This window comes from Dama dama, chromosome 12, assembly GCF_033118175.1.
Source record: "Dama dama isolate Ldn47 chromosome 12, ASM3311817v1, whole genome shotgun sequence".
Taxonomy (NCBI): domain Eukaryota; kingdom Metazoa; phylum Chordata; class Mammalia; order Artiodactyla; family Cervidae; genus Dama; species Dama dama.
The window spans coordinates 31392273-31409776 of record NC_083692.1 but is presented as its reverse complement, the minus strand read 5'-3'; the positions used below and the strand labels follow the sequence as shown (position 1 = coordinate 31409776).

General features: G+C 41.2%; 1 protein-coding gene across 1 annotated transcript in view; it reads right to left on the bottom strand.

Moving 5' to 3' along the window:
* The window catches only part of CCDC175 (coiled-coil domain containing 175), a 70283-nt gene extending 52779 nt beyond the window's left edge, over positions 1–17504 (bottom strand). The window contains exons 1-5 of the mRNA XM_061156948.1: positions 17327–17504; positions 15296–15381; positions 13400–13511; positions 8982–9117; positions 5683–5911 (exon numbers count right to left, since the gene is read on the bottom strand). Of these exons, the coding sequence (XP_061012931.1) occupies positions 5683–5911; positions 8982–9117; positions 13400–13511; positions 15296–15381; positions 17327–17504 (741 nt within the window). The remainder of the gene's footprint in view (positions 1–5682; positions 5912–8981; positions 9118–13399; positions 13512–15295; positions 15382–17326) is intronic.

The window sequence follows — 17504 nt, the reverse complement described above, 5'->3', positions numbered from 1 at the left end:
TTCTGAAGACACAGGTGCTTTAAAGGATAAAAACTCTCAGACCCAACTGGAACTTATGAATAGTCTTATCATGAAAAAAGGTGGTGCTGGTGGTAAAGAACTTGCCTGCTAATGCAGGAGATGTAAGAGTTGTGGGTTCGATCCCTGAGTTAGGAAGATTCCCCTGGAGGAGAGCATGGCAACCCACTCCAGTACTCATAACTGGTGTATCCCATGGACAGAGGAGCCTGGTGGGCTACAGTCTATAGGGTCACAAAGAGTCGGACACAACTGAAGCAACTTTGCACGCATCACGGAAACAATTACAAGAACTAAATTGAGACAAGAAGGAAGAGGGCAGGGGAGAAAGCCATGGAGAAAAACAGGATACTACAAAAACTGGTTAAACCAGATAGGCCCAGGATGGCAGAAAATTTGACTTTCAGTTGACCTCGAGCCTCTTTATATGTTCATTGTAATATATTAGCATATGCTAAATGACACACCCACTAGTGCCATGACAGTTTGAAAGCTGACCACAAGAAGCCAGAAAGCGGGCAGTGACCACATTTCTGAAAATCCCCACCCCTTCCCAAAACAGCTGTGCGGTGCTGGAGTGACTTTGAGGAGATATTCCACATCCAAGGGCAAAGGAGAAGCCCTAGCGAGACGGTAGGAGGGGCGAAATCACGTTTAGAATCAAACCCCATTCCCGCCAGAGATGCTCAGAGGGCTCAAACAAGCCTTGTGTGCACCAGGATCCGGAGACCCCACGGAGGCTGAGACAGAACTGTGTTTGAGCATCTCCTATGGAGGTACGGGTCAGCAGTGGACTGCCGCAGGGGCAGGGCTCTGGGTGCAGCAGACTTGGGTATGGCATAAGTCCTCTTGAAGGAGGTCACCCATTAACCCCACCACAGAGCTGCCAGAACTTACACAAGACTGAGGAAATAGGCTCTTGGAAGGCACAAACAGGACCTTGTGTGCACCACAACCCAGAGAAAGGAGCAGTGACCGCACAAGAGACTGACTGAGACTTGCCTGGGAGTGTCCAGGAGTCTCCCGCGGAGGCATGGGTCGGCAGTTGCCTGCTGCAGAGCTGGGGTGCTGAGTGTACCAGTGCATGCATGCGGCCTTTTGAAGGCCATTATCTTCATTAATGGCCACCAAAGTTTGGACCCAGGTAAATAACAGGGAGGGAACACAGCTCCACCCATCAACAGAAAATCGGATTAAAGATTTACTGAGCATGGCCCTGCCCATCAGAACAAGACCCATCAGGAAGCTTCCATAAGCCTCTTATCCTTCTCCATCAGAGGGCAGACAGGCATACAGTCAGACAGGCTGAAAACCACAATCACAGAAAACTAACCTATCTGATCACATGGACCACAGCCTTGTCTAACTCAGTGAAACTAGGAGCCATGCCATGTAGGGCCAAGACAGATGGGTCATGGCAGAGAGTTCTGACAAAATGTGGTTCACTGGAGAAAGGAATGGCAAACCACTTCAGTATTCTTGCCTTGAGAACCCTATGAATAGTGTGAAAAGGCAAAAAGACAGGACACTGAAAGATGAACTCCCCAGGTTGGTAGGTGCCTGATGTGCTACTAGAAATCACTGGAGAAATAACTCCAGAAAGAATGAAGAGACGGAGCCAAAGCAACAACAACACCCAGTTGTGGGTGTGACTGGTGATAGAATAAAGTCCAAGGCTGTAAAAAGCAATATTGCAAGGGAACCTGGAATGTTAGGTCCATGAATCAAAGCAAATTGGAAGTGGTCAAACAGGAGATGGCAAGAGTGAACATCGACATTTTAGGATCATCTAACTAAAATGGACTGGAATGGGTGAATTTCACTAAGATGACCATTATATCTACTACTGTGGGCAAGAATCCCTTAGAAGAAATGGAGTAGCCATCATAGTCAACAAAAGAGTCTGACATGCAGTACTTGGATGCAATCTCAAAAATGACAGAATGATTTCTGTTCATTTCCAAGGCAAACCAATCAATATCACAGTAATCCAAGACTATGCCCCGACCAGTAATGCTGAAGAAGCTGAAGTTGAACGGTTCTATGAAGACCTACAAGACCTTCTAGAACTCACACCCAAAAAAGATGTCCTTTTCATTATAGGGGACTGGAATGCAAAAGTAGGAAGTCAAGAAACACCTGGAGTAACAAGGCAAACTTGGCCTTGGAGTACAGAATGAAGCAGGGCAAAGGCTAAAAGAGTTTTGCCAAGAGAATGCACTGGTCATAGCAAACACCCTCTTCCAACAACACAAGAGAAAACTCTACACATGGACATCACCAGATGGTCAATACCGAAATCAGATTGATTATATTCTTTGCAGCCAAAGATGGAGAAGCTCTATACAGTCAGCAGAAACAAGAGCGGGAGCTGACTGTGGCTGACATCATGAATTCCTTGTTGCAAGTTCAGACTTAAATTGAAAAAAGTAGGGAAAACCACTAGGCCATTCAGGTATGACCTACGTCAAATCGCTTATGATTGTACAGTGGAAGTAACAAATAGATTCAAGGGATTAGATCTGATAAACAGAGTGCTGGAAGAACAATGGACATTGTTCAGGAGGCAATGATCAAGACCATCCCCAAGAAAAAGAAATGCAAAAGGCAAAATGGTTTTCAGAGGAAGCCTTACAAGTAGCTGAGAAAAGAAAAGAAGTGAAAGGCAAAGGAGAAAAGGAAAGATATACCCATTTGAATGCAGAGTTCCAAAGAATAGCATGGAGAGATAAAAAAGCTTTCCTCAGTGATCAATGCAAAGAATAGAGGAAAACAACTGAATGGGAAAGACTAGAGATCACTTCAAGAAAATTAGAGATATCGAGGGAACATTTCATGCAAAGATGGGCACAATAAAGGACAGAAATGGTATGGACCTAACAGAAGCAAAAGATATTAAGAAGAGGTGGCAAGACTACACAGAAGAACTATACAAAAAAGATCTTCATGACACAGATAATAATGATGGTGTGATCACTCACCTAGAGCCAGACATCCTGGAATGAGAAGTCAAGTGGGTCTTAGGAAGAATCACTACGAATAAAACTAGTGGAGGTGATGGAATTCCAGTTGAGCTATTTCAAATTCTAAAAGATGATGCTGTGAAAGTGCTGCACTCAATATGCCAGCAAATTTGGAAAACTCAGCAGTGGCCACAGGACTGGAAAATGTCAGTTTTCATTCCAATCCCAAAGAAAGGCAACACCAAAGAATGCTCAAAGTACCGTACAATCGCACTCATCTCACACGCTAGTAAAGGAATGCTGAAAATTCTCCAAGGCAGGCTTCAATAGTACGAAAACTGTGAATTTCCAGATGTTCAAGCTGGATTTAGAAAAGGCAGAGGAACCAGAGATCAAATTGCCAAGATCCATTGGTTCATCAAAAAAGCAAGAGAGTTCCAGAAAAACATCTACTTCTGCTTTATTGACTATGCCAAGGCCTTTGACTGTGTGGATCACAACAAAATGTGGAAAATTCTGAAAGAGATGAGAATACCAGACCACCTGACCTGCCTCCTGAGAAATCTGTATGCAGGTCAGGAAGCAAGAGTCAGAACTAGACATGGAACAACAGACTGGTTCCAAATAGGAAAAGGAGTATGTCAAGGCTGTATATTGTCATCCTGCTTATTTAACTTATATGCAGAGTACATTATGAGAAACACTGGGCTGGAGGAAGCACACGCTGGAATCAAGATTGCAGCGAGAAATATCAATAACCTCAGATATACAGATGCCACCACCCTTACGGCAGAAAGTGAAGAAGAACTAAAGAGCCTCTTGATGAAAGTGAAAGAGGAGAGTGAAAAAGTTGGCTTAAGACTCAACATTCAGAAAACTAAGATCATGGCATCCATTCCCATCACTTCATGGCAAATAGATAGGGAAACAGTAGAAACAGAGAGACTTTATTTTTTTGGGCTCCAAAATCACTGCAGATGGTGAGTGCAGCCATGAAATTAAAAGACACTTACTCCTTGCAAGAAAAGTTATGACCAACCTAGACAGCATATTAAAAAGCAAAGACATTACTTTGCCAACAAAGGTCTGTCTAGTCAAAGGTATGGTTTTTCCAGTAGTCATGTATGGATGTAAGAGTTGGACTATAAAGAAAGCTGAGCTCTCAAGAATTGATGCTTTTGAACTGTGGTATTGGAGAAGACTCTTGAGAGTCCCTTGGACTGCAAGAAGATCCAACCGTCTATCCTAAAGGAACTTCGTCCTGAATATTCATTGGAAGAACTGATGCTGAAGCTGAAGCTCCAATACTTTGGCCACCTGATGCGAAGAACTGATTCATTTGAAAAGACCCTGATGCTGAGAAAGATTGAAGGTGGGAGGAAAAGGGGAGGACAGAGGATGAGATGGATGGATGGCATCACTGACTCAATGGACATGAGTTTGAGTAAACCCCAGGAGTTGGTGATGGACAGGGAGGCCTGGCATGCTGCAGTCCATGGGGTCGCAAAGAGTTGGACACGACTGAGCAACTGAACTAAACTGAACTGATGCTGAAGCTGAAGCTCCAATCCTTTGGCCACCTGATGGGAAGAACTGACTCACTGGAAGACCCTGATGCTAGGAATGATTGAAGGCAGGAGAAGAATGGGAAGAGAATATGTTTGGATGACATCACCAACTCAATGGACATGAGTTTGAGTAAGCTCTGGGAGTTGGTGATGGACAGGGAAGACTGGTGTGCTACAGTACATGGGTCACAAAGAGTTGGACTTGAGTAAGTGACTGAACTGAACTGAACTCAACAGCTTCCATGACTTTCCCTGGGTTCCAAAGGGCAGTTCAAACAGCTGCTGTATCACGGAAGGGAGGAGACGCAGAAACAAGGGAGGAGCAGTCAGGAAACAATAGTGCAGCCTTGAGGCAAGGATGTGATTCCTCCTCAAGGGATAAACATAACAATATCTTTGAGCTCTTACTCAGAACTGGAGTCCTCATCAAGAAAAGATGTTAATTAACTACTTGTTGAAGCATTTTTCATTTCAGAGAGAAGGTCACAGTTCAATAACCTTGAGAATCACAGAAGCCATCACAAGACCATCTGATGCCAGGCCAGATGACCTCTGGATTGAAGGAATGCAGACCCCCATGTGCACTCTGATCCTTGCCTGCAATCCTTCCCTTGACTATAAGACTCCCCCCTCACTGGCTTAGGATACATAATTTTGAGGACATTAGCCCACTGTGGTTACCTTTTGTTGGCCATGCAATAAAGCTGTTCTTTTCTTCTTCACCCAAAACTCTGTTTCCAAGATTCAATTCAGTGATAGTGCATAGAGGCCAAGTTTCTGCATCAGTTCCAGCAGAGCTGAACTCACTGAACCTACTACAGAAACAGGGCCTCAGAACTGTCAAAGACAACCAAATGACACAGAAGCAAACCCCTACTTCCCATAGGGCTGCATATAAGCAAGGGGCCACCCCAGTGTTGCCATCATTATCACTTGCATTCTTTCCCATGAACCGAGATGGTGGTACAAATCAAACATCTCCCCCATGGGCTCCAGTGTCCTGGAGCCTCTGCTCTATTCCTGCAGAAGATACCATGGGAACGCTTGCTATCTTCAAGGGCAAATATGTTATTTCTCATATCAGGCTTCAATTCTGTACAATTCTCTATTTTTAAAAAAATCATACCACTTACCTCTTGAGTCAATTTTTCTTTTTTCTTCAAATATTCTGCTCTTTCTCTTTCTATTTGCTCCTCTATTTCTTGAATATATGTTTTTTGCAATTCTAGTTCTTTCTTCTCTGAGTTAATTTTGGTATAAGTCTCATTGATGTAAATAGTGATAGTGGCTTTTTCTTTCATTGCATGGTTAAGTGACAGGACAACCTTTCCATAATGCTTCGCTAGCTCCTCTTGCCTTTCCCTAGAGAAAAAGAATCCTTCTTGGAATAAAAAGAATGGCTTTTTCCAGAAAGAAATTTAAAGTCTGTTTGATGAGATGAACCACCATAAAGAGGGAAACTTAAGGGATACTTATTTTAGAGTTGTATTTGTAATGGCCTAAACTTGGTTGAGATGAAGGACAGAAGGAAACACAGTATCCATCTTGCAACTGTTTATCACTGCCAAAGTGTCTTGGGGTCCTGCCTAACCCCATCTTCATATACCAGGTAGTTACTATGGGATATTTTGGTTTAAAGCTTACAATGATTCAAAAATCTTTTTGAACAGGCAAGTGGAATCTCGCTGGACAAAAGGTTTGATATGTAACTTTACCATAACTACCTTATCATCATCATGAGATACATAGTTAAGCCAAAGATAGATAAGCATCCCACCACTCTTCTGGTCACCTTCTGATGCCATTGCCCTGCATAGAATGTCCAGGAGAAACTAATCCCCCTCTGAAGGACAGGAATTGGGGAAGAGGGATCTGAGTCTGTCTTCATGGTTCAGAGGGTGCTTAAAATCTAATTTAAACTCTCTTAACTCCTCACATTTGTGTGTACTCAGTCGCTTCAGTTGTGTCTGACTCTTTGTGACCCTATGGACTGCCTGCCAGGAGGCTGCCAGGCTCCTCTGTCCAGGGGATTCTCCAAGGCAAGAACACTGGAGTAGGTTGCCATGCCCTCCTCCAAGGGATCTTCATGACCCAAGGATTGAACCTGTGGCATCTCCTGCGTCTTCTGCATCTCAGACGAATTCTTTACCACTGAGTTACCTGGGAAGTCCTATCATCTCACAGCCATAGCCAAATCTGAGTTCAAGAGGAGAGGTTAACCTTACATATTCATTGCTGGCCACTCCCACCTGAAGAAGACCCTAAGATTGTGAGAAACATCTGCCCCAGGAATGACAATAAAAGATTTGGAGGAAGAACAGTGATGCCATTTCTCTATTTTCCTTTTTTCAAATCTCCTGCAATGTAGAGACTGTCTTCTAATCTCCAAAGCTAAACACTTAAGTTCAGGGGAATTGTAAGCAAAGGCTTAGGAAAATGGAAACAGGTTGTTGGTAAATTTATTTTCCAGAAGTTAACTCTACCACAGAAAGGCAACTGAAAGAATCCTAGGCTAGATGGTGTCAAATAATGGGTATTTTGTAGGTTTAGTAGAGGAAACCTGCTAAGAATGAAGCAAACTAAGGATTGAGTAGCCTTAAGGAAGCAAAGCAAAACATATCAAATCAATACACCTGACTAGGTATATTGAGATGGGTTGGTCTCCCAAATTCTCCAGACCTGAGGAAATCCCATTCCCCCACCCCTGAAGAGCTTGCATGTGCCCAGTTTTTGAGGACTCTGCAGGGGAGGACCAGCCAGAGAGTGCGCACATCTTGATGTACATCTTTCTTCAAAAAAAGGATGCAATAATTGACTGTAGCTTGGTGATGCTGGCTCATCAGGCAACCCACATTATGTTCACTTGTAATTTGGCTTTCCATGAAGATTTCTCTAGGGCAGTGATTCTCAAAGTGTGGTCAGGACCAGCAGCAGAATCTAGGAACTTGTTAAAAATGGAAATTCTTGCCCCCATTCCCTAGGCCTACTGCATCAGATATCTGCAGTGGAGGTCCCAGTAACTTGTGTTTTAAAAAGCATTCCAGGTGATGCTAATGTACACTCAAGTTTGAGAGTCATTGGTCCATAGGGTTGTGATGGTGCTGGCCAGTTGATATGAGTATTCCAGCCTGGATGTTAGCTTCCTTGTCAGTAGTTTAGAAATTGATAGTCTGTGGTCTCTGGTGATTGTGGCTAGCATGCACCATGCATAAATATGCATTGTGAATCTCCAAGAAGGGTTCATGTATGCAGTCTTTCTCAGACTTATGTGATTATGACCTTTCTTTTTCATGAAGCATCTTCCAAAATAGGTGTTCCGAGGAAACTGTCCCTGGGCCTTGAGATCCCACCTAATTCCTGATGCTTTGATGTCTTTTGCACCAAAGCAACCTTCTGAATTTGCCTTCCCAAGAAGATTTTTTCACTATAATGAGGGTACTTTGAGTATTTCTTACCCTCACAAACTGGAAGTCTGACATTTATACATTACTCTTGCAAATTTACTCATAGAGCTGAGATATTCTTCAGGATTTTACTGTTTTTTCTTTCAGAATATTTCTTCCTCCATGGACTGGGTAAGTCAAGATTTGTAATCTCCATTTTACAGATGGAAAAATGAGGCCCACAGAGGGGGGAGTGCTAATAACACAGCTGAAGAATAAACAAATGAAACTAACAGGTGTCAGCTTCCATTTAACTGCAGGTAATAAATATCTAGGACCAATCCCATCCTCAGCCCTCCAGTAGACTATATCTGATTGTCTTTAAAGAACTAATCTAGCTACAGTATACCTGGTTTGATATTATACTTGCAACACAATACCCAGCAAGATTTCTTGCTTTGGTGGCTGAGGTTTGTAAACTTAATTTTACTAAAAATGAAATGAAAGTCACTGTGTTTCTACCTTTGAAGGTGGGGTGTGAGGCAGCGTGTGACTTTCACACAGTAAGTTGTGTGTAGTTGCTGTGGGAAGCTGAATTCCCTCTGAAATCTACAGTCTCCTGGCTATGGTGGTAGAAGATTTTCTGCTCTTTTCTCAGCTCTCTGCAGCTATCAAACAACCCTCATCAGCCCAGTTATCTTCTACAAGCTATCTCCACCTCTTAACTTGCCCTGCACCAGTTCAGAGGTGGTTCAGTCGATAATTTGTGTCCAATTCTGTGTGACTCCATGGGCTCTAGCCTGCCAGGCTCCTCTGTCCATTGGGATTTTCCAAGGCAAGAATACTGGAGTGGATTGCCATTTCCTTCTTCAGATGATCTTCCTGACCCAGGAATTGAATCTGGGTCTCCTGCCTTGCAGGCAGATTCTTTATTGGCTGAGCTACAGGGAAGATCAGACCATAGGACAAATCTCTTAGGAAAAATTTCCCACCTTATCCCCAGACCCTGACTTCTTCAAACAAACACACACACAAACAAAAATACCTACCCTAGAGCTGTATTATCTGTTTGCAGATGGAGTATTTTCTTCTTCAGAAACTCCATTTCATCATTTATCCTTGTAATTTTTGTGTGTAGTTCACTTATCTCAACAAGATTCCCTCTGCGAGCATCCCTGACACATTCTTAAACATAAGTGGAAGAAATGTTACTCAGTTATTTGAGAAACTGCACAGTTGTAGATACTGACCTTTCGAGTCATTAACAAATTATGTCTTTCTTTGAAATATTCTTCTAAGTATGTTCTGGATCAGACACCTCTCCCTTACCCCTTTGGACCCTTTCAGTCTCACCTATCAATTATATCCCTAATTTCAGCTGCGGCTATGGTTAGTGACCAGCTTTCTATGAGGTCTGCACAACTTTAGACTGGTGCAGTCTGACAGCTCCTGGTTCCTGCCTGCCCTATCCACTTCTCAGCTATTTAGGACTTCCCAGTCACCTCTACTATGGGACATCTTCAGATACTCACACCCCCCATGTATGTGTAACGCAAAGTTTGGGAGATGTTGCAAGCATGCACCAGTGGACTGCCTGGATGTTCCTGAGAAGGGGTACCACTGTGTCCTGGGGGCATATTCTCATACTTAACTAGTTGCTGTCACCAGTGGTCAGCATCTATTGCCTCCATATTAGCTCTCCCTTCTTCCTGCTTTGGTTCCTTATCCCACTCTCATCCACCTGGACTGCATGTCCTAATAAAATAATAGTGCAGGGACTTCCCTGGTGGTCTAGTGGCTAAACCTCCATGCTCCCAATGCAGGGGGCCTGGGTTTCATAATGGTCAGGGAACTAGATCCCACATGCAGAAAGTAAAAAAGATCCTCAATGCTGCAATGAAGATTGAAGATCCTGAGTGCCACAACTAAGACCTGGAGCAGCCAAATAAATAAATAGAGTATTGACATTTAAAAAAATTAAATAAATAATACTGCAAAAGCCATTGCTTCTGGCTCTGCTTTCTGAGGAAGCCAGTGTGTTAAAAAACTAAATTATCCATCGAAAAATAACATATCTGTATAATCACATAAGGCTTAAATCACAGAAGACTTCAAAGGATCTCCTCAGTGCTTGAGAGATAGATGGTGAAAATGCATGAATTTTTGAACACCGTTGTTTAAAAATGAATATTGGGCTATCCATTTCTATGCAACAAATTCCCTAGAAACTGGTAGCTCCCCTGAGAGAACTAGATTATTTTTTTCATAGGTTATAAGTTAAGTTGTTCATTGTAGCAGGGTTTCTCAAACTTTATGTCTCAAATATGCATATACATCACCTGGGGGTAATGTTGAAATATAGAATTTGGTATAGTAGGTCTGAGGAGGGCCTAGAGATTCTGCATTTTGCAACAAGCTCCCAGGTGAGGTTGATGCTACTGATCCAAGGACCATACTTTGAGTTGAAAAGCTTTATAATACAAGGCCAATTAAATTTATTTGGTTAAGTATTTCATGTGTATCAAAGACCTTATAAACTAGCACAGTATTTCTTTTCTCTTCTAAAATATGTCTTGCTTATAAAAGTAACTGGACAGTAAAAAAAAAAAAAAAAGCAACGAAAGAAAATAAAAACATTCTTAATTCTGTCTTGAGCACAGATTCTTTTAAGTTTTATTTTTTATCTGCATGTAGGAGTTCATTTGATTTTCCCTGCCAACTAACTGAGCATATTGTTTCATAACTGACTATATCATTCAGAGTCAAATTGGGAGATAGAAATCTCATATTGTATAGGGAAATTTTAACATCAGGAATTATTAACTGTATCAGAGAATTAGCTCAGTTGGTAAAGAATTTTCCTGCAATGCAGGAGACCTGGGTTTGATCCCTGGCCTGGGAAGATCCCCTGGAGAAGGGAAAGGCTACCCACTCCAGTATTCTGGCCTGGAGAATTTCATAGACTATAGTCCATGGGGTCGCAAAGAGTAGGACATGACTGAGTGACTTCCACTTCACTTCACTTCAGAGAATTAGAGTAATGAGAGAATGAATAGTAAGAAAGTAAGGTGGCGCTAGTGGTAAAGAACCCATCTGCCAATGCAGAGCGTGGGTTCAATCCCTGGATCAGGAAGGCCTCCTGGAGGAGGGCATGGCAACCCACTCCAGTACTCTTGCCTGGAGAATCCCATGGACAGGGAGCCGAGCGGGCTACAGTCCACGGGGTCAGAAAGAGTCAGACAGGACTGAAGCAATTCAGCACAGCAGGCACAAAGAAGACTCTGGAAAATCCAGCAGCACCCAGCACAAGGAGCAGCACTCCCGAAGGCCGAGACAGCGTGCCTTCTAGGAAGCAGCACCTCCAGTCCCGAGATCCAGACCCCGCTGAAGAGGGCTGTGCATCATTGGATGGCAAAGAACTTCATGAAACGCTGGGTTGGCAGAACTTACTAGAAATATGGCTTCTGGGGGCACTGGGGAGACATGTCCACGGGAATTGCTATACTTCAGAACTCACTGCAAACTGCCAGAGAGGCTTCACAGGGAGGGGCCGCCCTGGGAGCAATCCACCAGGAAGCTGCCCGAGGCACATGGGAGGGAGCTTCCCGCACCGAGGGCTGCTGCACGCTGCCGGGAGAAGCTACCTGCACTGCAAGGGCTGGCCGAGCTGAGCACACTGGAACACGACGAGAACCCCCCTTTCCTCCAGTGTCCCTCCAGTGCCCTGTACTAACAAAGCTTAACATTGGGCCTGTTGGCAAAGGGGGAAACTTACAGGACCCAACTCCCTTATGACAGAGCAGACAATGAAGGTAGATTCGGAGCTGCAAGGCAATAAATGAATAACTGGAACAGCTACTTTAAAAATCTTATTTATTTTTTTTTTTCCAGTTTATTTAGACCACTGTTTTAGGTTGGGCTCCCTAGGAAACAAATTTTTAAATTCGTGTAGAGCTGGGGAACATCTCTGAGGAGATAAGTGTTGCAGAAGGGTGGAGGGTTTAAATGATAATGAGTTTTAAAGCTGTAGTGACACTTCAGAGTTATTCTACAGTGATCGAGGGAGGCAGACCTTTGTGCTCCCCTGGTGACCAGTCACTGAATGTGGGCAGTACTAGGGGAGGGCTGTAACCTGGAGTGAAGCCTTTCTCTTTTGTCAAGGACAATTCCTGCAGAGGAACTGAGCTATGAGCTTCAGCCAACACTCCCAGCAGCTGGAAAAATAAAGTTGGAGTCTGATCTTAAAATAAATACAAAATGTAACTCACTATGGATTAAAGGCCTAAATATAAGTAAGAGCTAAAACTATAAAACGCTTAGAAGAAAACATAGGTGAAATCTTCATAACATTGGATTGAGCCATGATTTCTTGGATATGACACCAAAAGCACAAGTAACAAGTGAAAATATAGATAAACTGGACTATGTCGAAATTAAAAACCTTTGTGTATCAACAGTCATTATCAACAAGAGTGATAAAGTAGCCCATGGAATGGGATAAAATCTTTCAAATTATACATCTGAAAAGGGGTTAACATCCTGAATGTATAAAGAGTTCCCACAGCTCAACAATGAAGCAAATAACCTAATTAAGAAATGGGCAAAGGAAATGAACAAGAAATGACATTTCTCCAAAGAAGATATACCAATGGCCAATAAGCACATGAAAAGATGCTCAACATCACTAATCATTAGGGAAGTGCAAATCAAAACCACAAGAGACAGCAATTCTTATCCAGTAGGGTGGCTATTATTTAAAACAAAACAAAAACAGAAAATAGCAAGTGCTGGCAAGAATGTAGAAAAATTGGAATGCTTTTGCATTGTGCAAATGAAGGTAAAACAGTGCAGTCACTGTGGAAAACAATATGACAGCTTCTTGAAAAATTAAACACAAAATGACTGTATTACCATACAATCCAGCAATTCCCTTCTGCATTTCTACACAAAAGAGTTGGAAGGAGAGACTTGAATAGATATTTGCACACCTGATACAATAGATAGAAACACACATTTGTAATAGCACTGTTATTTACTATTATAATTGTTATTATTACTTTGTAACTACATTATTTACAATAGTTAAAAATAGAAATAATGCAGGGGCCATTGATGGATGAATGGATAAACAAACCATGGTGTATATATACAATGGGATATTGTTCATCCTTAAAAGAAATTCTGGCATATGCTACAGCATGAATTACCCTTAAAGACATGCCAAGTGAAATAAGCCAGCCACAAAAGGACAAATATTGTCTTTAGTCTATTTATAATAATTATATAAATTCAAGTCATATATGTTATTCCACTTGAAAGGGAAACATTATGGATCTCACTGTATGTGTCTTGTATACTCTTTCTGGCTATTTGATATGGAATAACTATTCAATTCATCTTGTTACAAGTACTAGATTATTGTCTTATAAGATAAACTAAATTTCTACAGTTAATAAACTCAAAGTACCTTCCAGTTCTCTGCTAACACTAGTGGGAAGAGTTTCCAATAGAAAATATAATCTGCTGAGTTCCATGCTTTCAATTTCCAGAAGCTCTATTGTGGACTTTCTCATTTCTTCCTGAAAATGTAAATTACATATTTAAAAAGTTAAGACATTAAAATAATGAGACTGATTTCCTAAACAATGCCCACAAATGTTTTCAGACATCAAAATTTGCTTTGCAGTAAACATCTTATGCTGTCATTTTTATTTGGAATAGAAAGTGGGAAATGTTCTCTAATCAGATTTTAAGGTATCTTTCTTCATTTATCTTTTAATTTCTTCTACTCAGAAACTATTTTTTTGCTATGTGTGTGTTCTTTTTTAGGAAAGACTCCTAAAAAAGAGTGACATTGAGAAAGATCTCCTTAATAAACTGGAAAATGACTGTAAAAGCCTGCTTAGGTATAAAAAGAATGATAGTTTTCTGATATCTACCTAAAAATCCAAACAAATACTCAGGTGGGTATATATATGTGGGACTATTTTAAAAAAAGGAAAAACATTAAAAAAACTGAAAATCTGATAGTGGAAAAAACAGATAAACTGTTTCAAATAGTGGTAGTGGGTATAGTTCTTTATGATCTGAAAAATTTATGAATAACAAAAAGCATGTTGCCTAACTGTATATTTAGTATGATCATTTTTCTGGTAAAAAATAAAATTCAGTACAGGCATCATCTCTATCCTGAAAGTAGGAAAGACATCCATTAAAGAGTTAATTATGATTATTTTAGGGTGGGATCATGATGTTTTTTATACTTTCTTGCTTTTGCTTGTCTATTTTCCCCTAACTTTTCCAGAGTAAACACACAATGCTTTTATAATAGTGAAAATGTTACAGTAAAAAGTGAGAGGATTTATCCCTATTTAAGGGATTTCACATCTCATATGGTATATGGAGACATGCTAGATACTTTAATAAGCCAAAACAAATACTTTGAACCTTTCAAATCCTGGAGAAAGACATAACTTTTTAATAAAAGAACAAAACTAGGAAAAGGTTTCCACAGGATCAAAATGCAGTACCACACACACATCAACTCTCAGTGTTGACATATATGTACTTAATTTACTGGGATTATAAAATCTAATTCTGTAGTATACATGTACAACTACATATAATTTCATAAAAATACAAAGTAATGAGATTCACTTTTTTCAGCAATCTGTAGACTCGACTCATTTATTTTACAGCCATACTTCTACATTTTTAGATATTTGATATGTAGGAGATTCTTACTCAATATTTGTAAATCAAATGGGATGTCACCTTTCTGAAATATCATTCAGGGCCAGGGCCAAATAGAGAGACATGGTTGTGACACTTCAAAAGGAAAGTCTTTAAATATTACTTTGATGGGGCCAAGTTAGCCTAACTGAAAGAGAACCTGTTTGCTTTCATTGAAAAACACTGTCTATGTTAATGGAGTAAGCCCCGAATAATCTTTGACCAGTTTTGTGAGGAATTGCTTATAGAGACTTGGGAAAATTGGCACTATGTATGCATGCAGTTTATCCCAGAGGTTGTTTGCTGGTTTTAAGCAATGTTCACATATTGATGGCACGTGACTCACTCTTAACTGAGCTCTGTTATCACCGGGGTCTCTTCTCTTGAGCAGTCTTGCCCTCCTGCATAGCAGAGGTCCTTAACTCAGTGCTCTGCCTGGGAAACTGGGCAGCAATCCATGGCTGATCCACACTGGTGCAAATGTTAGTAAACTGAGAGAAATTTTCATTCAGGGCAAATATTTTCCTTATTCATCTACTGAAGTACGTTGAACAGAGTTGGTGCTAAATTAAAGTTTGATGAAGAAATAAGTGGAAGATTGAAAAAATAGCTCTTATAGGTAATACAATACCAATTTCTTAACAGCGATAGCAACGTCCTTAAGAAAGTTCTTAGCTTCTTCATTGCATTTAAAATAGTCACTTTGCAGTGATTGTTCTAAAAAAAAAAAAAATCAGAAAATTAAGATCTCTTACTTATCTATCCAAATCCTATTTAATCCTTAAAGGTCTAGCTCAAATGCTTAATCAGTTGAAAATTACATCTTCTAACTCTTTTTATAGTAAATAATATGAATCTCTTTTGTACTTATTATTTCTTGTTTTACAGTGTACAAATTTAGGGATATACTTCATGTTTCTTGAGGCCAACCTCCTCTTAAGTTTCCACCTTTGTATAATTCATGGTAGAAAGAAGGAATCTGCATAGTAATAGGATAAAAAATTCAATAATTCAATAAATATTTTATGAAAAGGATAAATATAACATGCCCATAATGTGGGCTTAAGAAAGTCTTCATATATATATTTGTATGTATATATATGATGATGCTGCTGCTGCTACTGAGTCGCTTCAGTCATGTCTGACTCTTTGTGACCCCATGGACTGTAGCCTGCCAGGCTCCTGCATCCATGGGGATTCTCCAGGCAAGAATACTGGAGTGGGTTGCCATGCTCTCCTCATGTGTATATATGTGTGTATATATATATACATACATATATATCCTAAATGTTGTATTTTACAAAAACCACTTAATTCTTTAAAAATCCATCATGTCACTTTCACTTCTGTGCCAGTATTTTGATCATGGGGTGAGAGTAAATATTTGTGAAACTGGTAGGTGTGAGTTAGATAAGAGTTTTTAACCCCTTTCATTCACAGCCATATGAAAGACATCACCTTTCTCTCACATACTGTAAGATGAAAACACATGAGAAGAGAGATTTGGAAAATGCAAAAGTAAGGAAGACAAGATACATGCAGACAGAGAAGAAGGAAAAGAAAAAAGGAAGAGGAGAGGCAACAGAGGAAACTCCACTCACCTTGGCTCTGTCACCATTGCATTATACAGATTCTGTCTAAACAGATTCCAAGCCTGCATCCTCATGTGCGGCATGAGTTTGATAAGCTTAATTTTTCACATGTTTGTATAGTACAAATTGATTCTTATAACTCCATGATGCTTCCCATTTCACAAGTGAGAGATCTAAGACTTTTGAGGTTATGTAGCGTGCTTTAGGTGACAGAGCCTATCACTGATTGAGTCTGGATTCAGACACAAGGGGTGTGACTCCAGAGTCCATGCCCTAAGTGGCCATCCTCACCTCCCAGAAGAAATGCTATTTTCTGTCCTCTGTTCCAGGAACTTGGATTCTCTTAATGGACTAAGTTCTCAAACCGAGTGAAAATCAGTTCCTGAGGTTCCAAGCGAGTGTGTGTTAGGGAGGGCAGGCCTGCTTGGCTTGCTGTTGCTGTTGTTCAGTTGCTAAGTCATGTCTGAATCTTTGTGACCCCATGGACTGCAGCATGCCAGACCTCCTGTCCTTCATTATATCCTTCCAATTCTTCCATGGAATGAATGAGTACAAGCATATTCCCACTTGCAAATGGACTGGACAGCTGCATATTTTATAACTCACACTTAGGGTAAGAAAGCATGATGAAGCTTTCTCGTATGACAGATTTTCTTACAGTCCAGAAATTGTTAGCAGAAAAAGTATTTGTGCCTAATGCACAGTTCCTTGCCTAAGGCAAAGGGCGCTTCTTAAACACTCCCTTTCTGATTTACTTGTTAAATTCTCCAGTTTGCCATGACTAAGTGTTGGAGAAAGTTAACTTGCCAAGAAAAAGCAAGAAAGAGACAAACTGAAATTAAATACATAGCCTAAATGCAGCTGGGCATTCTAATTATAAGGAAATGGCAATAGCCTGGGAGTTCAGGATTTGTCTGGGATATGGCACCAGCTGCTAGTGTGAGTTGTGCCTTGGGTCACCCATCTCTCCCACAAGGAGCTGGAGAAAGTTCCCTCAAGGGTTTCCGCTTCATGCTGCTTAAGCACCACTTTCCAGAAGATGTCCCTCCGAGAGCCCACGGGCCGCTCACCCACAACAAGGAGCTGCTCAAGAGCGTCGGCCGCGACCGAGGAGCCCAGCGTGGAGGGGAAGGTGCATAATTCCAGGGAGGGGCCAGTGGACACAGCGGCCACCGGCAGCGCCTTCTCGCTGCCTAACCCCAGCTCCGGGGACCAGGCGCTCAGAGCCAGCTTACTGTTCTTGCGCAT